Source organism: Thermothielavioides terrestris, chromosome 1, assembly GCF_000226115.1.
Source record: "Thermothielavioides terrestris NRRL 8126 chromosome 1, complete sequence".
Classification (NCBI taxonomy): Eukaryota; Fungi; Ascomycota; class Sordariomycetes; order Sordariales; family Chaetomiaceae; genus Thermothielavioides; species Thermothielavioides terrestris.
In genome coordinates, this window is record NC_016457.1 from 3877545 (window position 1) to 3900164 (window position 22620).

The 22620-nt window shown below is 46.7% G+C and overlaps 2 protein-coding genes across 2 annotated transcripts; one reads left to right on the forward strand and one right to left on the reverse strand.

Annotated features, from left to right (window-relative positions):
• Positions 1-13001: 13001 nt before the first annotated feature.
• On the forward strand, positions 13002-15621 carry THITE_2108112 (uncharacterized protein). The gene is made up of 4 exons (XM_003649487.1): positions 13002-13295; positions 13375-13925; positions 13999-14606; positions 14698-15621. Exons 1-4 carry the CDS (start codon positions 13121-13123, stop codon positions 14867-14869), a joined length of 1506 nt encoding a protein of 501 aa, XP_003649535.1. The 5' UTR covers positions 13002-13120; the 3' UTR covers positions 14870-15621.
• Positions 15622-21222: 5601 nt separating this feature from the next.
• On the reverse strand, positions 21223-21998 carry THITE_2169385 (uncharacterized protein). Its single transcript, XM_003649488.1, has one exon. It carries the CDS (start codon positions 21879-21881, stop codon positions 21543-21545), a length of 339 nt encoding a protein of 112 aa, XP_003649536.1. The 5' UTR covers positions 21882-21998; the 3' UTR covers positions 21223-21542.
• Between the last annotated feature and the right edge of the window lie 622 nt (positions 21999-22620).

The window sequence follows — 22620 nt, forward strand, 5'->3', positions numbered from 1 at the left end:
CCTAGCCCAGCCTAGCCAGCCACCATAGCCACTACCAACCGCCCTGTTTTTTTCCACTCTCTGGCCTTGGCATATAAACGGAGCCAGTTATAGAGTCGCATTGTATCGCTAGCTCTCTAACCGAGCCAACCGACTGCCCTAGCAAGTGCTATAGCTACAGCTATGCCTAAGACCTCTATAGGCCTAATAGATACGCTACGCGGCTGCCCAAACGTTGCTAAGCAGTTGGAAGCGTTGGCTGGCACTAAGGTCGAAGAACTGCCCTATAACTCTATCGTCGAATGGCCCAAGGTCGTACTACGTAGCAAGCAATATATCCTAAAAGACTAGCTAGCTAAGAAGAGGCTCTAGAAGTCGTAGATCGCTAGCTATAGGAGCTTCCTTGTCGAGGCTACTAATAGCAAGGTAGGAGAGGTATCCTAGTATTGCAAATACTATAATAAGCTCTTTAAGGCTACTGTAATAAATGCTCCTTTAGCTTATCTTATTAACGAATATAACTGCTATAACAATACGAAGGAACCGCTAGCAAAGAGATTGAAATTGGTCTTAATATTACAACGAGCTATAGCTAATGCCCTAGTCGTTAAGCTAATAGCTAATTCGATCAAGGCGTTGCTTATTACCTAGATCGTTTAAAACGACCTCTCTTTTATAATTGTTAAAGATATATTTTTCTATTAGCTCCTTCGACTATTTAATTATAAGCTTCTTGAGTTTATTCTATTAAGTAATAACACTATATAGAACTAAGTAGATTAGCGGTATTAATAAGAGAAGAAGGTTGTTAAATAGATATTTATATCTATAAGGTTTATAGTACTAAGAGAAGAAAGCTATTAAATAGACATTTATAGGTATAAGATTTATTAAGTATCTTTTCTTTGATATATAGACCTTACTAAATTTATATATACTCCTCGTTGTTATAGTCTACTTTGTAGATAGTAAATTCGAGCTATAGACGAAGCTATTGTAGATAGTTTAGCTCTATAGCTTATACTTTGGCGATATATAAGCTATAGAGATTCTAAAGGTCTTCAACAACTTCGATCTAGCCTAGGATATTAGCTTCTTTTAGTATAACAATATCTCTTTGAACAATATATATATTACTATAATCCTCAACTATATTTAGCCTAAGTTCTTGCTTATAAGAAAGCAATAACGACTTCGTTGTCTAGGCTATATCGTTAACCTTATTATAAGAGCCTTCGTTGAAGCTTACTCTAAGGATTAGGAGGGCACTAGGCTAGTTTAGAAGCTTTACTATATCGTTTATTATATCTGCTATAGCCTACAATGCTATAATACCTTTGCTAAGGCAACGTAGTTCAAATAGGCTAAGGAGGATACAATAGACGACTTTAATACGTTTCTAAACGAGCTAAAGGATATAGTTGGGCTATAGTTGGTACTAGACAACGATATAAGGTAGAACTTAGTCTTCCTAATGATCTAACGTACTATATAACTATAGGACTCTATAGACCTCTATTGCCTATAGTCTATAGCTAAGAAGGATAGATTTCTATAAAATAGTATACTAATAAATTAAGATTGGCTAGCGTTGGCCGATATTAAAGAGGTATTAGAGCTATTTGTAGATATTACTAAGTCGTTTAAGGGCAATGAGCCTACTATTCCTACTATTGTTAGTATAATATACTTCCTACTTAACAAACTAAAGAAGAAGCTTGGCCTAGGCTAGATAGCTACTACATTAGAGATGCTACTACTGCCAATGCTATTACGTAGACTACAACGGCAAGCTAGGCGACTATAGTGGTTAGAAGACTATAAGCTCGATCTTCTAGCTTCCTAGCTATCTAATATATCCGTCTTATAAGCAACGACTATTATAAGCAACGAACCGGCTTTAGAGGTATAATCCATTTAAAACAGCGTTTAAGCAGCGATTACGAAGCTCTAAGAATACATTAGCCTACTCAACGACTCGCTAGCGTACTAGATTATAATAATCTTATATCCTAGGTATAAGATAAGGTAGATATAAAAGCACCTTCTAGAGGATAAGTGTAAAAGCTATTTTATAGCCTTTAAGCAATGTTTCTAGGAGTAATATAGCTATCTTCTAGTCGAACTAGAGCCTTTTATTAAATATATAGGGCGCCTAGAGAGCTAAGGAAGCGACTACTTTTTTACGTCTCTTAACTACTACGAAGATGCTAGCTATTATAAAAATAAGGTCGATAGCTACTGATATAGGGCAGGAGGAACAGGGGGGTTATATGACCTATATGTCTATGTACGTAGATTAGATAAGGGTGCCCTACGCCCCGCGTTGCAGACTTTGCAACGCTAGGCCTATTTGGGCAGGCGGCGTACGGACATATGTTCTGCCCTGTAGATATATATTTCTTAGCGTACTACCGCCTAGATCTTTGATCTACCACCATCATCAATCTATATCTTGTTATTCTACGTATCTACGGCACTTCTCTACATCAAGTAGTAACTACGACTTCAAGATCATTGACCTAATCATTCTTTTATCGTCATCAATCGACTAGCCTACGTAGCGGCTTTGCCAATAGCAATAGCCGGTTGAACCACCGCTTTCTTCGTATAGCGATTTAACGAGGTCGATAGCGTTGGAAGTATCCTACCTTCGAACGACGGTTTAGTCGAAGAGCCTCAATCGTATAGTGGTTCTATCGATAGCGATTACGATCTTTAGCTATCGATCGATTAGTCTACATAGTGGCGATCGCCGACAATATCGTTGACAGCAATAGCTGATCAACCACCTAGTTCTTCTTGTATAATAGCGATGGCCGATAGCGATTAGAACACCCTCTTCCTTAATCTAACAAACTCTTTAGTAGGCCCTTGTCAACTATCCTTGATCGACCTTAATTAGCCGATTAAACTAGTTAATAATACGCCTACTTGACCTAGCTTCTACAGTTTAAACTAAGGTGATACTTAAGATAGCCGATTATAGCTATAACACTCGTTCTTACGCCTCCTCGCTAGCTAAGCAACTCTCTAAATACGACGCTACTATGTCTAAGAAGATCGAGGAGACGTTATATACCCTACGTAAAGGCTTTATTCCTTCGGCTCTAGAGCTACCTACTCCCTAAGAGCGTACTTATCGTAATATCGACATTGGCTAAGATGATTACAATAATATATAACTGGGCGATAAACTATCTTTCGAAGACGCCTAGAGCGACCTTAAGGAAGCTAAAGATATTCTAAACCTCCTAGAGTATATTAAGGTCAGTACTAATTGGCCTTTCGTCAAGTAGCTTAGCTAGACTATCGGTAAATATACTACTTTACTCGAAGATACTATTGCTATAGTCAATCAATTTTAGGCTAATATCGTCGAGATTTGACCTATACTCAATAGGTTGATAAGCTTTTACAACCGCTTTAAGAACTTACTAGAGCTTATAAATTAACTCTAAATAGCTGTCACCTAGACTAGAGAAATTGCCTAATAAGTTTAATACTAAGATAAGCTCTTTATTTAGTATATATATAATATAGACGATCGGCTAAGTAAGATCGATAACGCTATTGCCTAGCTAACTGTTAAGAACCGATTGGCTAATCCTATATTGGCTAAGGAGCCTCTACTAGCTGCTCCTATATTAACTATAGAGCTATAGCTATATACCCCTTCGATTTAGGGCCGTTACTTAGTAGCAACGGCAGCCTCTCTAATAAAGAGCCTCCGTACGTCTCCCCTAGTCTAACCTATATAACCTCATATATAGACTGCCTTTCCTATTCCCCTAGAGGGCGTCGACATCGGTATAGCTTATAACTTAGCTATAGGCACGCTACTAGTATATTAAGCCTATATTATACGCCCCAACAATTTGCGCTTAAGCAGCTAGTGCTAGGCCATATCGCCTTATAGCAACCTAGACTAGGCTAAGTCGCCTTAGGGCGACCCTCGCCAAGGCGAACCGTCTTAGGATAGCCAACGCTAGGCTATATCGCTTCTTAGGCGGCCCCCTAGCACTAGTGGCTATAATCTAAACGACCTAAACGACCTAGACAACAACGATAGTAGGCGCCGTCTAAGCAATCGCCTAAATAACCGTCTACCTTTCCTACTTCCTCTAAACCGTAGTTACTAAGAGTATTTCTACGATACTACTAGTACTAGAGATAGCCGATCTATCTCTACCTTTAAGATTAAACGTAATGACATTGGTACTTTTAATTCTAGTTATAAGGACCTTAACGATATAGGTATCGTTATAGATAGTAAGAACGTGATTTTTACCGATATCTATTACTTTATCCAACGTTTATTAACCTTTCTAGAGGACTCCGACACTAGCTACGACGTAGCCTAGTAAATCCTATACCTCCTGCCTATAGTTCTCGCTAGCTAAGCCCTCTTCTAGTAGAATAGCGAAGTCACTGTTTAAAAGCGTTTATAGTAGCGCTAAGCTAGCCTTTATACAATCTTTGATCAATTGGTAGAGCGTTTTACAATAGATCGCTAAGTGGCTATCGACAAGTTTAACCGAGGATAGTTAACTATTAGATATATTGCGAAGAACCTTGACGCTCTAATGAACTTCTTCTAGAAGAAGTTGCATTTTATATATATAGTAGGCTAGATCAATTATAATAATTTAAACTAATATAACGTTGTAGGTACTATTTATAACCGTCTAGACTCGACTATTATATCTTTTCTTCTATAGCCAAAGATGAAGTATACTCTAGTATACTATATATATAAGATTATAGAAGTATAGCCTATATTTATTACTATAGTTTACAATAAGTTCCTAGAGTTGAAGAAGTCTTTGTTTACTAGCAAGTCTACTACTTTCGATAATATTAAGTTTGATAAGAAGTACTCTAGATATATTGATCGCTATAGCGATAACCGTTAGAACTACGACTATAACTACAACGACGATCGCTATAACCGAGATCGCGATTAAAACGGCAAATACTATCTAGATAACTATAATTCTAAGTATAACGATCGAGCCTAAGACTAAGCGCACCTTATCGACGACGCTAATTCAAAGATATTATCCGACTTAGAAGCCAATAACGAAGCTGAGGCCGATTACAAGTCATCCGTTTCCAATAGTACCAACAAGTCGGATATCGCCTATATAGCTTACGATTCGAAGCTAACCTATTACAAATGCTATTAGACCTTTAATACAGTTCCCGCCACCAACGTATATATCCGTACCTACAGTAAGGCAATTGTCCCTAAGAACGTTTGTCACTATCGAGCTAATTAGGCCAACCTAGGCCATCGAACTTATAGGTACTGCAATACCTTGTTCGATTCCTAGAACCAGCTCTTCAAGTACCTAAAAACCTATTTAGCAGCCACTTCCAGCTCTATCAAGTACTTAGAGCAAGCAACCACTGTCACTAAGGATATTTTAGAGGACGATATCCTATTTGCCAAAGGCTCTGGCCCTACTGTAGATTTCGCTATCAACCTAGAAGTATAAGAGGCCTCTAAAACGGCTAACCTAAGTATCGACAGCCTATATAGCGCCTATACCTACTTGTATATCAAGGCCTACGCTTAGCCTAGCTACAAAGACCTAGAAGTTTACCTCGATCTAGGTACTAGCTATTCGATTATCGACAAGACCTTCCTAAATACCTTTAAACACTCGACTAAACACTACAATAGCCAGATTTATAGCATTAGAAAGACCTCGCCTACCTAGTAGGCAACCTTCGTTATTTACTTACTAGGTATTACCATTATTGGCCTAGTACTCCTTAAGTTCATTTGGTCTACCTAGGTAGTAGATAAACTGCCTACCAACCTTCTATTAGGAGCTAACTTCCTAGATCTATATTAGGCCTCTATCGATTATAGTATAAAGATCGCTAGCCTATATGGTATCCTAGGAGGATTCAATATACTATTCGCTATATATACCTAGATGTTCTCCTATATATACAAGGTTAAGACTATATATACCGTTACCTTATAGCCTAAGCAGGAAGCGTACATCGTTATAGAATATAAACCTCTTCCGATAGACCAGTCTATAATGTTCAACGCTCGCTATCCTACTATACTAAACACTGTTGTCAATGCTAAGACCTCTAAGGTAGTAGCTCTTAAGAACTCGACCAAAGGAGTTCTCACTATTTCAAAGCGCTACCCTATTGGCTATATTGAAGATACTAATAATAGCGGTTACCTCGCCTATTTGTAGGAGACAGCTTTCATAGTATTGACTATAGCAACCGCCTTGATAGCGATATCTACTGCTACGAACCCTAGTTCTATTTAAACCGCTATTCAGTACGCTAGCCCTAGTGTGTCAACTGCATTCGATATATATAGCCTAGTTTATCCTATTCTAGGAGACTCCGCCCAACTCGCAAGCGATATTTCATCTTAAACTACAATATCTCCTCGAGGTTCGCTAGAGTTATCGACGTCTTATAGCGATATAGTATATTAGCTAACTACTTTATCCGAATCTAGACCTATATTATACTAATTAGTATACCTATTGGGCTAGTCTGCCTAGCCTATATTATACCAATCGATCTAGGATCCTAGTACTAATGATTATACTAATAGGTATAATCCTAACCTTGAGTTGCCTCTTAATGACTATAAGCCGGTAGTGCTAGAGAAGTATTCGACTCTAGGCCTTAAGATACCTACCAACTTACTAGAGATACTCACTTCAAAGGGTATATATATATATACCTAAGATCGTAAGCTAGTATAGCGATTTGTTAATATCGTTAAGCGTTATCCTCGCCTATAGAAGGATAAGGGCCAAGTTGTCTAGGACAAAGAGGATATAATACAAGTGCCTCTCGTAGAAGGCTAGCAATATTAGAAGATCTACGTCTGCTAATACCCTTTGAGTGCTTACGATCGCAAAGTTCTTAACGCTACTTTCGACGAACTATACTAGTAAAAGCGCTTCGAATAGGCTATAAAGGCTACTCTTTTCACGTATCTAGTATTTATTGTTTAGTATACCTCTTACAGTAAGATCAAGGGCTATATAGTTATCGATTTATATACTTTTAACAAGGTTATAGTACTTGACAACTACCCTCTACCTTTACAATTAGACATTATTATATACTTACGAAGTAAGAAGTTTATTACTATAATCGATGCTATATCCTTCTTCTACCAATTCGATATATATCCTCTATATCGCGACCACTTCACCTTAATCAGCCCTTATAGATTGGAATAGCCGAAAGTATACCTAATAAGCTACTACAATACCCTCGTATATATCTAGCGTTTTATAGATTAGTTACTTCGCCCTTATACCTCTTTCGCCTATATATTCATCGACGACATCATTATCTTTAGCGACACTATAGATAAGTATACTAAGTATTTAAAAACCATTTTTAGCTTGTTTAAGAAGAAGAATATCTCTATCGCGCTAGCTAAGTTGTATATTACATATCCTAGTATAGAGCTACTTAGTTTCTATATCGATAGATTTGGACTAACTAACACTAAGCACTATATCGCCGCCTTTAGGAACCTCGCCTTTCTAAACAACCTAAAGGCCCTAGAGTAGTATATCGACGCCTTGGAATTTCTATACCATCTAATCCTATACTACGTATAGCTTATTAAGCCTCTCTAGAACTATAAGATAGTGCTACTTACAAAAGGCTAAGTAACTAGCTAAGTGGAAAACAGCAACCCTAGTAAGCACGCCGCCTATTACGTTAAGACTTTCTTTGAACCGACGTCTACTAAGAAGGCCTCTTTCGAAGCTATCTAGGATGCTATCTATAAGTTAGACCCTACTATTTTAGTTCACTTCGACCTTGATAAGACCCTCTTTTTATAGATCGATAGATACCTAGAGCGTAGCTTTGGCGTTATAGCGTTCTACCTTGCCGATAGTTATAAATAGTGAATTAGGGTAATGGCCTACCTAGACATAGGGACCCAGTTTTTCTATTTATTTCAGTACGTTACATTCGTTGCTAGGGGGTCTAGCCCTCTAATCACATATATTTAAGTGGGCTAAGCCTATCTTCTTCGTCATCAAGGAAGACATTAAGCAGTTGTCAATACACGTTCGTTGACACTACGTTGGTGGTTCTCCTTCTTCTAGGAAGGCTGTTGAGCCTCTCCTTTCGTTGTTCTACCTCTGTCTAGACGATAGGCATTCGAGCTATTGAGCTCTGACCATATTCTTATTGTCTTTTATCTTCCTGCTATATCCCACTAGACGTATCCGAGCTACGTGTCTTCCTCTTGGGAGACATCCTTCCCACTACTCGATACGTACTATCTTCATCTGTCTAGAGAGACACTGCATTCCTTTGAGAGCTATCTCGCGCACCTGGTCCTAGGTGTGGTGGGGTAGGTTGGTGTAGAGGTTTTGCACCATTTCAATAGAAGCCTAGGATTGTTATCTCGTCAACCTAGGTTCAGCTCGTTATATTCCTAAGCCGGTACCTTATAAAGGAGGAACTCTAGTATAGGCCTTTTGAATAGGAAGTTGCCTACCTTGTCTAGGTAGTTAAGAAGCTATATACTACGATCTATTCGTTATATAAGCCTATCGTCGTCCTTATAGATTATACTTCTATAAAAAGCATCGTTAACTAGACTATTTTAGATATATCGTCCATTGAGCGAGCCAATTATAGGCTTATCAACGCCTTTATTTACCTCTCGTAGTACAACTTAGAGATCTATTACCTTCTAGGTCGTCTAAACCTAGTACCTAATGTACTTAGCTATTTAAAAGCTCTATAGGATGATCTAAACTACGAGAATAGCTCTAGTAACAACGATATAGTCCTTGACAATATCTAGTTCACCTTTATAGAAGCGAAACTAGATAATGACCTTTAAACTCGCTTTATAGCTATATACTTTTATAACACTAAGTATATCGCTATTATCAAAGATCTTATCGTTAAATTGGCCATTAAAGGCAATAGCAAGGTTTTCTCTTAGCCTAGCCTCCTATTTATCTTTATAGATAGCCTTCTCTACAATATTTAACTTAACAAATTGCGTTTACTCTATATACTTTATAATATAATTTAGACTATCTTAGAAGCTACCTATAATAAGAAACACTACTTTAGTACTAAGTAGATATTATACGACTTATAAGGTATATTGATAGCTTATAAAACCTACAACGTTAAGAAGTATATTAAACTATACCTAAAGTACTAAGTCAACGTAATAGATCGTCGCTTTAAATTAGGCAACTATTAACCGATTCGACTATCCGATACCTTGCTAATACGTATTATCGCTATCGATTTTATTCTAGGCCTACCGAAGGTCCTAGCTACTAGTTCGCCCTAGTAGCTCCTAAACTATAACTACTTCGATAGCTTACTTATAGTATCTTATAAGTTATTAAAGTATACCCTCTTTATTCTTAGCAATTCTAGCTATTTAGCTTAAGAATAGAGGTATATTCTAATTTGCTAATTGCTTCTAAGCGACTAGGGCGTACCTATTATAATTATCTCTAACTACGATCGTAAGTTTACTTCCAACCTTTAGCAAGGCGTTTAGAAGGCTCTAGGTACTAAATTACTAATAACAATATCCTACTACCTATAAGTGGATAGCCTTTTAGAGTATAAGAACTAAATAATAGAAATTACGATCTACTTCTATATATTCGAGTACTCTAAAGGCAATTGGTTAGATATTATTATACCTCTATAATAGTACCTTAATAACGCTTATATTAAAGTCGTTAAATCCTTGCTTTATAAGCAGCTCTTTAGCTTTAAGCTTCTTAGACCTTTAGAAGCTTTTATTAACTAGGCTACTACTAAGCTAGCTGCTATTCTAGCCCTATAAGATACTCTATATTAGAATGCTCAATTGAGTATAGACTTCGTTATAGTATACGCTAAACGCTATTACAATAGTAAATATTGTAATATTAAGTTTAATATAGGCGATAAGGTTTATTTACGTCTATACTATAGTTACTATCTCCTAGGCAACCCATCTTAGAAGTATTTACAATAGTGTACTAGACCTTTTCTAATTAAGCGCTACGTTAGGCGCCTAGTATACGAACTAGATCTCCTAGCTAATATAGGTATTTACCTAGTTATTTCTATTGCTTACCTTTGCCTAGCTCCTTAGGAAGAGGATCCCTTTAGCTATAATACGCTATCTCCTAGTCTAATCGTCGACTTTTAATCGGACTACTCCTCTAATAACAATGAATTGGACGATAAATATAAGGTTAATATAATCTTTGACTATAAAGTTATATACAAAGGCTTTAAATACTTGATCAAATGGACTAGCTACGGCTAAGAAGAGAGCGTTTAAAAAACCGTATACAAGCTATATTATATATAGCGTCTGATCAACGAATACTAGGCTTGTAAAGGCGATTATCTAGACCACCTAGTCTCTCGAGAAGAGCCTCCTATACTTGATCAGGTACCTTAACTGGCCTATAAGCGTAGTTGGCCTCGTAAGAACCCTATTCCCACTAATAACGATAAGATGTAGAAGAAGCTAGTTGATTGCTATCTAGATTAATCCGGTACTACACTTCTAGCCGTACGTTATAGTATTCGATTGAAGGGTATTTGACGATATAGAGGATCTAGATAGGTAAGGCAATAAGGGCATTGCCGTTTTTTTCTATAAGCTTGGACTTGATATAGGGCAGGAGGAACAGGGGGGTTATATGACCTATATGTCTATGTACGTAGATTAGATAAGGGTGCCCTACGCCCTACGTTGTAGACTTTGCAACGCTAGGCCTATTCGGGTAGGCGGCGTACGGATATATGTTCTGCCCTGCAGACATATATTTCTTGGCGTACTACTGCCTAGATCTTCGATCTACCACCATCATCAATCTACATCTTGTTATTCTACGCATCTACGGCACTTCTCCGCATCAGCTACTTTGCTAAGGCGCCTAGGTATATAGATAAGCTACTAGAATAGTAGGTAGCGTATACTAAGCAATTCCTACGGCTCTCTAAGATAGTATTCGATTACCTTTTAATCTTAGCAATGTCTTCTAAGTATAAGCAACTGTTTAGCTATGCCAAGCACTATATAAGCTACCAACGATATTTGCTTTATATAAATTTAATCAATATACTACAATGTCTAAAGAATTGGGTATAAAATAAGGAGTTCTAAAGCGTAGAAATTTATTGTCGACAGTGTTGATGTCTAGGCTATATATGGGAGGTCTGGGTAGGGCGATAGCGATCTTAGCTATATGTGGGAGGTCTAGGCAGGGCGATAGCGATCTTGGCTATGTATAGGAGGTCTATGGAGGGCGATGGCGATCTTGGCTATGTGCGGGAGGTCTACGTAGGGTGTAGGCGATCTGGGATTATATAAGCAATTGCTTAGTTAGAAAAAAATAAAACTGGCCTCTCTCAATTTTATTGTATTTTTAAGCGATTTAGCTATTGCGAGTGCCATTGAGCTAGAGTGCTAGAGAGCCAGAGAGCTAGAGAGCTAGGTAGGGTATGGAAAAAGGAGGTATGGTACCTTAGCGGGGTAACCTGCTAAATTGTAAGCCAAGAGCATGCCTTACCTGGGTGTAAGCCTGGCTCCGTTTCTATGGCATAGAATCAGGATAAGCCTGATCCTGGGCATAAGCCTGACGGTCCCTGACGACCCTGACAACTTTTGGCCCTGTAGTGGGCCCTGTGGGTGCCCTGGACGGATGCCTAATAGCTTGTATGGACCACTAACCGGATACGCTGGAATTGGTGGAATGCGCATTGGATATGCACCTATTGCGAAGCTAAATACAGTGCATCCTCCGCCGAACTTTCTGCATTTTTTCCAACTGCCCATGCCAAGCCTTGAACCTGTGTCCTAACCTCCATAGTGGAAGCAGTGGAAGTGCAGTGGAAGCTGTGGAAGTTGGGTGTGGTGGAAGATCTGGATTGTGGTGGAAGATCCGGTTGTGTGGTGGAAGCTGTGGAAGTGTGGTAGAAGATCCGGCTGTGTGGTGGAAGCTGTGGAAGTGTGGTGGAAGATCCGGATTGTGGTGGAAGATCCGGCTATGTGGTGGAAGCTGTGGAAGTGTGGTGGAAGATCCGGATTGTGGTGGAAGATCCGGCTGTGTGGTGGAAGCTGTGGAAGTGTGGTGGAAGATCCGGATTGTGGTGGAAGATGCGGAAGTGTGGTGGAAGATCGAAGATGCGGATGGAAGAGTGGAAGATGCCTCTTCTCGAGTGCACTTTCTATATTCGGTATACTATTTACAAAGATGGAAGTTGCAACCTGTTGGAAGTGCCGTTGTGATGATTGGAATGGAGAGGTTGTGGTGTTGATACCTGTAAGACCTTCTGAAGCTTCTGAAGAACGTGTTGTGGACATGGAAAATTTTTGCAATGTATCTTCCACCTAAATTTGTATGTGTGTGACATCCGTGGCTGCAAGTGTTGTCAGGGACCGTCAGGCTTATGCTCAGCGTCAGGGTTAGAAGCCTGTGCCAGGCTTAGGACCCTGTGCCAGGCTTACAATTTGCTACAGTTTCCCGCTAAGGTACGGAACAGGAAGGTGGGGTATAGAAAAAGTGGGGGGGGTCTGTCAGGGTTAGGGATATATATGGCGATTGACGAAACTTGACAACGAATTGATCAAATTCAATCAATTCAATCGCCACCATAATCCAGGCAATTCAATTCAATTCGAGGCCCAGATTTGACTTGATTGAATTGTTGGGAGCCTTGGGTCCGGGAACCGTTTCTGCGCTGCCATGACAGCGTAAAACGCTCGCTCGCGGCCCGACATGTCACAACGGAGCTGCCAAAAGCCTAGGCAAATGAGAAGTGAGTGAAAAACAAACAACACAGGGAGTGGCCGAAATACGCCCGCTTTGGCAGCTGGGGTGAACATGCAGTTTAGTCGGGTGTGACGGTGCTGAGAAAGGTTGTCAACACATAGTTAGGGTTAGGGTTAACGTGATGAGCTGATGCAGAACGCGCCGATTGGGCAACTTTAATTGACGGTGTGGTGGGAAGCGCGTCGCGACGCGTCTCCCACAGCCCGTGAGTGATCCGCCCGTTTTCCATTCACATCCATGCGTCTCCAGCAACAGCCAGGCCACTCCTTTGGATAACCAACTCACGACCAGGGACCATGAATCGCATCGATGCCAAACGGCGAAATGTCCTCGACCACCGCAAGAAGCAGTTTGCGGACCCGTCGTACAAGGAGACGCACTATCCGCACCGCCTGAACTTTTACTCGACGCCGCCAACAGCAGACATCACGCTCGAACAGTTTGAACAATGGGCCATCGATAGACTACGGGGTGCGTAAGAATGGATAATCACAAGCTCAGAAAGACCTACGGTTTCTTGTAATATGCTAATAGCAGCTCATCTCCGCAGTCCTCGCCGAGCTCGAGGCGTGCTCCTTCCGCAACCGCACGCCGGCCGAGACGGCCGCGCACATGAAGCCGCTGCTGGACAAATACCTGCCGCTCGACGCCAGCAGCTCGGGCAACTCCAAGCTGCACGCGCAGCGCCAGAAGGACCACTACAGCCACTTCATCCTGCGCCTGGCCTTCGCGTCGACCGAGGACCTGCGCCGCCGCTTCGCCCGCGTCGAGACCATGCTGTTCCGCCTGCGCTTCCAGACCGACGACTCGCGCGAGCGCGCCGCCTTCGTGCGCACCCTCAACCTCGACTGGGAGCCCGTGCCAGAAGAGGAGAAGCGCGCGCTCGCGCCGCAGCTGGCGACCACCGTCGGCTTCGGGTCCGGCAAGCGGGCGCAGCAGGTGCTGGATGAGGATTGGTGCAAGGTCGACTGGACCCGCGTGCCGGACCTAGTGAGGGACAGGAAGGTGTTCCTCAAGGGGGGGAAGGCCTACGTCCCGGGGAGGGAGCAGCAGAGCATGGTATTGAATACGTTTACGTCGCGATTAGAGCGGGCGTTGGAGGTGAGCGCGCCACAATGCAGGAAACGACAGGAATGTAAGTGGCCTTCGCTAACAAGAGTTTTTCCCCCGGCAGCTCACAGCGCGCGCGCTCCCGCGGCTGGACGAGGACGACCGGCTCACGCCCATCCTCAACCACCTCTCCAAGAACTTCATCGCGCCCGACTCGAGCTACAACGGCAGCAGCGCGGCGATCGAGGGCGCCGAGATCACGGCGCGCAACATCGACAACCTGTCGCAGCACTTCCCGATGTGCATGGCGCACCTGCACCGCTCGCTGCGGCGCGACGCGCACCTCAAGCACTTCGGCCGGCTGCAGTACACGCTCTTCCTCAAGGGCATCGGGCTGAACCTGGAGGAGTGCCTCGTCTTCTGGCGGTCGAGCTTCAGCAAGATCACCGACGACACGTTCAACAAGGAGTACCGCTACAACGTGCGGCACGCGTACGGCGACGTGGGCGGCGACGCGAACCGCCGCAGCGGCGGCTACAGCCCGTACAGCTGCCAGAAGATCCTCACGGAGCACGCCCCCGGCCCCGGCGACGCCCACGGCTGCCCGTACCGCCACTTCAGCATGGAGAACCTGGCCACGCTGCTCCGCGCGTCCGGCGTCACCGACCCCAAGGTGCTGCAGGGCGTCATGGAGGACAAGGAGAGCCAGAAGTATCACATGGCGTGCAACCGGTAAAATTCATCCCTCCTCCCCTCCACCACGCCGGGCACCCCGTGTTCCCTCCCTCCGTCCTCCGATAGAAAGCTAACGACCGAGACACAGCGTCTTCGAGCACCTCCACAAGGCCGAACTCAAGCGCGCCAAAGACGACGGCGTCATGACGGCCGCGCAGCTCGAGACCATCGTGCACCCGAACGAGTACTTCAAGCGCAGCTACCTGCTCAAGCACATGGGCAGGCAGCAGCAGCAGGGCGATGTAAAGATGGAAGGGTGACAGCCGCCGCGGGTTACGTGTTGTGAGGATGGCTGGCAATTCACCGTGGACAAGGTGAGGCGCGTCGGCAGGGCCGGGTGGATAGGTGGGGTGTGGGAGGGTCAGCTGCGTCGGCGTCTGACACCCTTCAACTCCCCCTAAGGGGCTGGTGAGAGAAGCGACGCAGGATTGGAGGACGGGGGCAGGAAGCGCCCTAAATACGGCGCGATATACCATACTGCCTGCCCACCTGTTCAGCGTGATGGTCGTCTGCTTTGGGTGAGCATGTGAATGCGAGGGATGACACATTTGTACGCAGTATCTCTCCTGAGGAGGGAGGTGGGGGAAGGGGGAAGGGCAGGCGTTGTTTGTGGTTAATTTACGAGTTGCGAGTTCTTGTCTCAGAGACGCTCCACACTCATCATGAACTTGGGTGTCGGGCGCAAGTGCGAGTGCACTGCGAAACATGAGGTTTCTTTTTCCGACGAGGTGATTTTCTCCAGCTTACTAGGTCCTCGGTGCGACGGTCCCTCCAAGATCTTCACGAGCCCCAAGCACGAGGCAGTCTGGTAGTCAGTATTTCCCCTCCCTCCTTTTCGTGTATTTTTGGATAGGCTATTTATACTTATCTCAGCCCTCAGACCCCTTTCATTGCGTTCTCTATTTTCCCAGCCTACGGCCGGGAGAGGTCCGTGCCCAGGCCTGCCAAGACGTAATCCTATACTAGTTTGTATATAACGCTGTCCGCTAGACCCTTTTAAGAACTTGGCCTACTTTTTGTATAGAATGCCTTTGAAAGAGGTCTGAGAGCAAAATCTAGGATTCGGCCTGGAGTGGTCACGGTTTTGTATGGGAGACCAAAAAATCCAACTTGATCACTCGTAAATATCTCAACTACCATAAATCGTATTATAAAGGTAAATACTGTCTGAAGATCGCCATTGATAGGCGATTCTAATGAGCCTACTCTTATATATATAGATACAAATTTTTTCCTGAACGGTTGCTTTTAACGAAAAGTTTTGGGGTAGTCACGGCATTTTTTCCGATCGATGACCCCCCCTCAATTTCTATAACATTGCGTTAAAACCCATCAAATTTGACGGCAACGTTGTGCTCGTCAAGGTGATCCTTGGAGCCTGTTTTTCCGTCCTCTGATCTAACTGTATTGCCGAACGGTAGCTCAGAGGGTGTAGAAAATGGCCTGTAACGAGCTTGATCGTGGGCATCCTGGGCTTGTGGGCATCCTCCTGGCTAACGTGGGTATCTTCCTGGGTTCGTGGGTATCCTGGCTAATGTGGGCATCTTCCTAGGTTCGCGAGCATCTTCCTGGGTTCGTGGGCATCTTCCTGGGTTCGCGGGCATCTTCCTGGGTTCGTGGGCATCTTCCTAGGTTCGTGGGTATTCTGCCTGACGTGGCTATCCTAGGCTTGTGGCCATCCTGGGCTTGTGGCCATCCTCCTAGCCAACGTAGGCATCCTAGGCACTGTTAGAAAGTGTATAATCTAGTGATTTAGGAGCAACTTACAGATCGCTAAAATACCTAGTTTTGATGGTGTTACCCAGTTTTGATGGTGTTGTAGCTGTCGGCGCAATTCGCCCTGCTCCTTGTGTGCCCTGACTGGGCCAAATCACGGGTAGACGTTAAAGAGGTCCCGCCAAGACTAATTTCGGCCAATTGTCGACAATGTTTTTATACTATCAGTACATCGCCAAGATCGCCAAAGTGTTTATACTATCGCTAAGGGTTAGTTTGCCGGGGGTATAGGGGGTAGCGCTAGCCCCCCGCTAGTTAGGATTTAGGTTAAGGTTAGAATTCAGGTTATAGTTAGGGTATAGGTTATCCTCGTTTTCTTTTTTTTCGATTTGGTTGAGGTATTGTAAAGTTGTTGTTACGAGTCTTCGTGGTTTTGCATTGTTGATGTTGCTCTAAGACGTAGCTTTGATGTTGCTCTAAGACGTAGCGATCCCGCTTACCCTTGGCGATTTGTAATTACTTGAAAGCGGCAACCTCCGAAATTAGTCTTGGCGGGACCTCTTTAACGACGACCAAATTACGACCTTTGCACTTAGACTAGTATGGGCTCAAATTGCAATGGGCGCTCTGATTGGCTGTAGGCAGTGTAGTGGGGCAGTGTTGCAGGCTAAGCCGGTTTGAGGCCCGCGCAGCGGGCCAATACAGCCCAATACTGGTCTGAGGTCTGAGATAAATTTATACTGGTTTCTAGCAACTTCGAACATGGTCTTATGGCACAAGATCAATGACACTGGGCGGCCGAGTGCGACTATCAACGTTACAACCGAGTGAACCTCAAGACGGAAAGTCATCTGCATGTTTCTCAACCTGGAGAACACTCACTGACTTCACCTCACCGTTTGGACGATCCGTTGGTCAGACAACCATGTCGAGCGTGAATGGCACGAGTGTTAAGCCGCCGCGTAATGCGATGTAATTACTACCTTACGTACCGTACGGCATTTGCGCCGCTTTGTGGCGATCCACGGATCGACCAACTTGCAGGAGAAAGCCGCAATCGAGTGAGGCCAGCGCCTTCTTTCTCCCCCACACAATCCACCCTCGTCCACACATCCGCTGGCGCGGGAAATGGCTTCACCGGCTCCAGACATTGGCGAAGTTTTGCGGGGCAGTCCGTTCCCTGGCGATGAACCGCTCGGCGGCTTCCGCAGGTGGGTTTGACCGGGCGTTTGGATTCGCGGAGGGAGGGAGGGGGTTGCGGAGCAAAATGTCCGCGCGACGTTTCCGTCCTCTTGGCCGCCGCCGTTGCTTGGGTTCGGCCTTTGTGTTTCGTGAGGAGATTTCCCAAATGTGAGGAGGCCGCGTCGCATCGGCCCGAGTTGGGGGGGCTTGGTGACTTAACAAATCGCGGGCGCAAGAGGTGTTGCTGAGAGCTGACACCTCTTTCGGGAAATTTTCGGCGTTCCTTTCCAAATCTGACTGAAGGCGGACGAGGATGGTATATCCGTAACTCTGGTCGCAGGCCCTCGTCAGAGACCAGTCCTCGCAGTGCCTCTTTGTTGCTACGCCATCCGATCTCTGTCATGGCCGCGGAAGCGCGGCTGCAGGAACAAGCGCTAGGGTCTAGAAGTCTTGGATCTCGCGCCCCGTTTGCTCTGGAGGAGCAACCACCACGATGCTGGGCTTACCTGGTATTGCGTGCGGGACCACTGCCTCCAAGACCAGCACAGCGACGGCATCACGAACCATGCACCATGAGGTCATCCAACAGGTTGGAAAGCGTCAGTAGACTGGCTTCCACACTAGTGTATTGTGGTATGCATGTAAACTGGAGGTGGCTCCACGCCGTTTCCGGAACTACCTGGCCTTATGTGAACAAGTGTGGGGAGTTAGCGACTTCTCCGGCCCGGCTTACTGTGTACACTAGGTGCATCCGTAGACGACGGAGCCGCGAACCAACAACCAAGAGGACGGTGCGAGATCCGGGTTGCCCGCTACCGATCATGACCGAGGATGCCGCATCGAACAAGCCCTGGTCTAGACTCCTTTTGTTCTGGACTCGATGGCGAGGTGGGACTCCAACTCTGGCCGTGTCAGGACCCGATGCGGCGGTAAGACAAGGCACAGGCCAAACCAGAACCCGAAGACCTGTGCCAATGGTGTATCCTGGGTCCAAAGGGCGAAACAGAGTCGAGATGTCCACACCGTCGTAACCAGAGGCCGACGGTTCTACGTTCTCCATGCCCGCCATGAGACAACCACACTCCTTGCTCAAGGCATTTAGGACATCCCCTCGCCAGCGATGGTACGAACACTCCCAGCCTCGAGAAACGCTTGTCTAAGACAGGAACAAACGTCCGGAGTCAGAACCACGCATATGCAGCTTCCTACCGAGCCCCCCTGTCTGTAATTCCGTTCCGTAATAACGCAACCGTAGCGTTCTCCAGAACAAAGCTCGGCTCCTTGACCTCAGTGACGTCGTCTTGCATCTAGTACCGGGTGATCCTATCACGATTTCCTGGACCGAAACTGGGGAGAGGACCCTGGACCGACAAAGCCAAGTATGAAGTGCTCTTGCATAACACGAGCGGACTATGATGGCATTAACAAGCCGGCTGAGGGAGACAACTCTCTTGGTATTCACTGCTATTCCTTGTTGCAGCGTGGTATCGCTGAGCCAGGCGTAATATCTTGAGAGTTAATGCCGAGTGGCAGATAACGCGCGTGATGGATGTTGAGGTGATGCTGATCCTTTCCCGAATCAGCTCGTGTAAGTCGCTCTCAAAACAGCAGACGGGAAGTTGGCTGAGCGCCGTCGGACAGTAACTTCAGGTAGTGTACCATTCATCAAACAGCAAGTTCGAGGGGCCAACATAACAGCGGCACTGGCAAGCCACAGGCATGCAGACACGGGAAGATGTGCACTGCAAGTCCCCAACACAATGTCGCAGCTCAACAGCGTCTCAGAGCTTCCCGAAAACCCCGCATCGATCATCCCTCCGGAATATCCGGTCGTTAGGGAGTTATGGATTAGCTGAGCAGCACTCACGCTTTCCCAGCCTAGTTGTAGCTTTGATCGGGCGGTACACAAATAAAAGGGGGGAAAAAGGGAAACAGAAAAGAAAAGCGGTTCCCCAAAGCCGGCCTCCTATGCACGCAAACCTACCAAGGCCCGGAGTCGTGCAGCGCAACAGCCAGCAGAGAAGGGCTGCGCCGGAGGACCCGAGCTGCCCGGCTGCTGCGAAGACGTTCGCAATGGATGTCTCAATTCCCGTCACAGCACCTCCTCTTCAGCCCCCTCCCAGCGTCGCAGCGGCAACTCCGGGCGGTCCTGCGGGCAGGGCAGTTTGGGTAACAACGTTGAGAAGCTGTAAGTGACAGTGGCGTAGCGCACTTACACAGTAATGTAGCAGTGTCGGTTCAGGCAGTGAGCTGGCAGTGCATTGTCTGCATGTCCGGGCTGAGTGCAGCGGGCAGCAGCAGCGCAACCACCAAGCAGGGGGGAACTTCGGACAAAGGCGGTTGAACCCGCAACCAACCCACGGTCCTGCATCGCGACCGACAGAAAGCTTGCTTCTCATGCGTCGCGTTGACAGCCTGCTGCATACGGCACACACGATTCAGGGCAGGCAAAATGGCACAACAGGGCCATATCTACCGCAATTGGACTTCGCAGCAGGCAGGTAACACAAAGGAATATGGGAATAGCACGGAGCAGCTGGTGGTGGTGCGGCGATGCAGGTGGTGAGACACACCCCGTCCGTCCTCGTCATCATGGTCTCATCACTTGCGTAACAGCCGAGAGGCGCTTGCTAGGTAGCTATCTATCTACATGCAACACATGTGGTATCGTGCTTCTATGCTCCGCGCAGCGCCCAAGATGAAAAAAAAGAAGTAGATAGACCAGTCAGGGAACGCTATTCCGTCCGAGTGCGGCGTGTATCCCATCCATGCCGTGCCTGCAGACCCATGTTTAGTGATCGCTCCCCTCTCCGAAGACGCCGTCGCTCAAGAACCCAAGCGTGATATGTACAGTGCGAACAAGAAGAAAAGACAACCCATCCGCCAGGGGAGAAGGCCGCTTGCGATTTTGGAAACGGCCCGTTGAACACACGAGCATCGTGGGACGCCAGCGCAGCGGGGGAGAAATGGATAGAAAATAGAAGAAAAGGAGGGGAAGAGCCCTCATCAACGACAACATGCCCGTCGCGGTCTAGACCTGGGGCGACGGTGTAACTCGCGCGCAACCAGAACGGTGCCCTTTGTGAGAGGTCGCATTCTCTCTCCGGAGAGAAGATCGGGCCAGCCTTGCAGCAAGTCGGAAGCACGTCGACGTCAGCGAGCTTGGCACGCGGCAGGGGGGCTGCGGATCGTGAAGCCGCCATTGGCGGGAGCGATCGTGTCATGAAAGAGCCGGAACCGTTGCCCAATGGGCTGTCGAGAATCTGTCCGGCAGCTGCCTAATAATTTGGCGCTGCAGCTTTTGAAGAGAGAATCTGAGCGCTGGTTGTCTCGTGGTCTGGCCCGCGGGTTCCACTTCGCCGGCGCCGCGGCGCTTGGCTCCTTTCGCCCTCGAGTGTTGAGAAAAAAAAAAAAAAAAAGAGTGCCGAGTCTGAATCGGAACGGGCTCTCCATAGCCTGCAATAGAGAGGCGCTGAATTGTGCCGAGTCGGAAAATCGACTGAAAAGACAACTGCTGCTGGACCCAGGATCTGCGGGTAGAACGAAGTCCGGAGCAGCCGGGTACGACGCGCGAAGTGCGCAGATGAAGAGCCTTAAGCGGCGCCGCACTGCGTCCGGCGTGTCGTGGCTCATCCGGTCGAGCAATGAGCTGGGCAAGTGTGCAGCGTCGGGTTGTCGCGCGCACGAATGTGGACATTCGCAAATGTCGACGCCGCAAGACCATATCGGTGAGAGGGAGAGCAGCCGGCAATCTCGGCGCAGGTCGCGCTGCGACGATTTCGGTCACATCTCCTTTGGTGAGAGAGGTCCGAAGAAGACGGCCGAGCTTTTGGCGTGCTGACCCTTCTCGAGCTGGAGGGTATGGCAGGGCGGTGTTGGCGATGCTCGGAGGTTCATGTCGCTGGTAGGCCATGGGGACACGGCTCAGAGGCGCACTTTCCCCGTCCGTTGCTTCCCAGCCAACTCTTCGACCAGCTGCCGTGCCGCAGTCTCGCTCGTTCTCGTGAGAGCGTAACCCCCTCTGGACACCTCCACTCAGGTGTAGCCGACCATCTTGGCGCAGCGGCTGCAGTAGTAGATGTTAGTCCCGATCTTGATCATGCCGGACAGGCTCGGATCGTCGGTCGAGGTGATCTCCTCTCCTCGCGCGCACCGCAGGCAGCGGATGACGGTGACCTGCACGGGCGGGCGCGTTGTTGAGTCCATGCTGAGCCGAACAAGCGATCCCGAGCTGGCCGAGTTTGACGAAGGGAGATCCGAGTCGGACGCTGAGTAGGAAGACGAGGATGCAGACGAAGACGAGGATGACGACGAGCTGGAAGATGGGCTGCCAGGGTAAGGAACCTGGGGCGGCCGAGAGGAAGATGCGGACATGATGGGTGGGAGCGGGTGGCTAGGCCTAGGGCGATGCTGGATTTATCTAGCGATTCGAGGCCGGTTCCAAGCAGAGACCATTGGATGCTTGGGCGGACAAGTTTGTGCATGTTCTGGCTTATGAGGTCGCGGCAGCAATATGGAAGGGGGGGGAAGGGGCTCGCAGCTTTATTTTGGGCGGGTGCCAGCGAATCCGGGACACGGGCTGGGCCAGACCAAGGTCTGCTTTGGGCTCTGCCGCTCTGGTGCCCACCCACACGAAGAAAGGCTGGGACATGGGGCTGACATGGGTGAAAGGGAAGGGGGGAGGGAGGGGTGTGTGAGATGTCCGAGGCTGTCCAGGAGCAAGGGGGCACGGCCCGTGTTGGTTACGCCTGCGGTACAAAATTTTACGCTGTGCAAGGGTGTTTGCGTCCATTCCACCCCGCGACTCGGTGGAAACGGTGCCCTTCGTGTCCACAGCCGTTTAGGTTCGCAATTGAGGCGGCGCGGTTCGCCCGGGTCCAAAGCCAAACACGGACCTGCCAACTCATGAACCACTGATTCGGAAAGTCAGAAAGTGACTTTGAAGTGGCCTGAAAGCATTCTCGTCTCGTTCGGAAAGGCCGGTAAACACGCCAACTGCTGACTCATAACATCGCACCGCGTTGCGGCCGCTGTGGTCAGCCCGCCCCGCGATTTCTAAGACTCGGCTGTGGAGGTTTGGTCCGGCGTAATCGATCCCGGACATGGATAACCC

Excerpts from the sequence above, each read along its gene's own strand:
- THITE_2169385 (XM_003649488.1), bottom strand. The coding sequence starts at position 21,881 with ATGTCCGCATCTTCCTCTCGGCCGCCCCAGGTTCCTTACCCTGGCAGC.
- THITE_2108112 (XM_003649487.1), top strand. The coding sequence starts at position 13,121 with ATGAATCGCATCGATGCCAAACGGCGAAATGTCCTCGACCACCGCAAG. Across the intron at positions 13,296-13,374 it reads GGCCATCGATAGACTACGGG|TCCTCGCCGAGCTCGAGGCG; the intron begins GTGCGTAAGAAT and ends TCATCTCCGCAG. Across the intron at positions 13,926-13,998 it reads GATTAGAGCGGGCGTTGGAG|CTCACAGCGCGCGCGCTCCC; the intron begins GTGAGCGCGCCA and ends TTCCCCCGGCAG.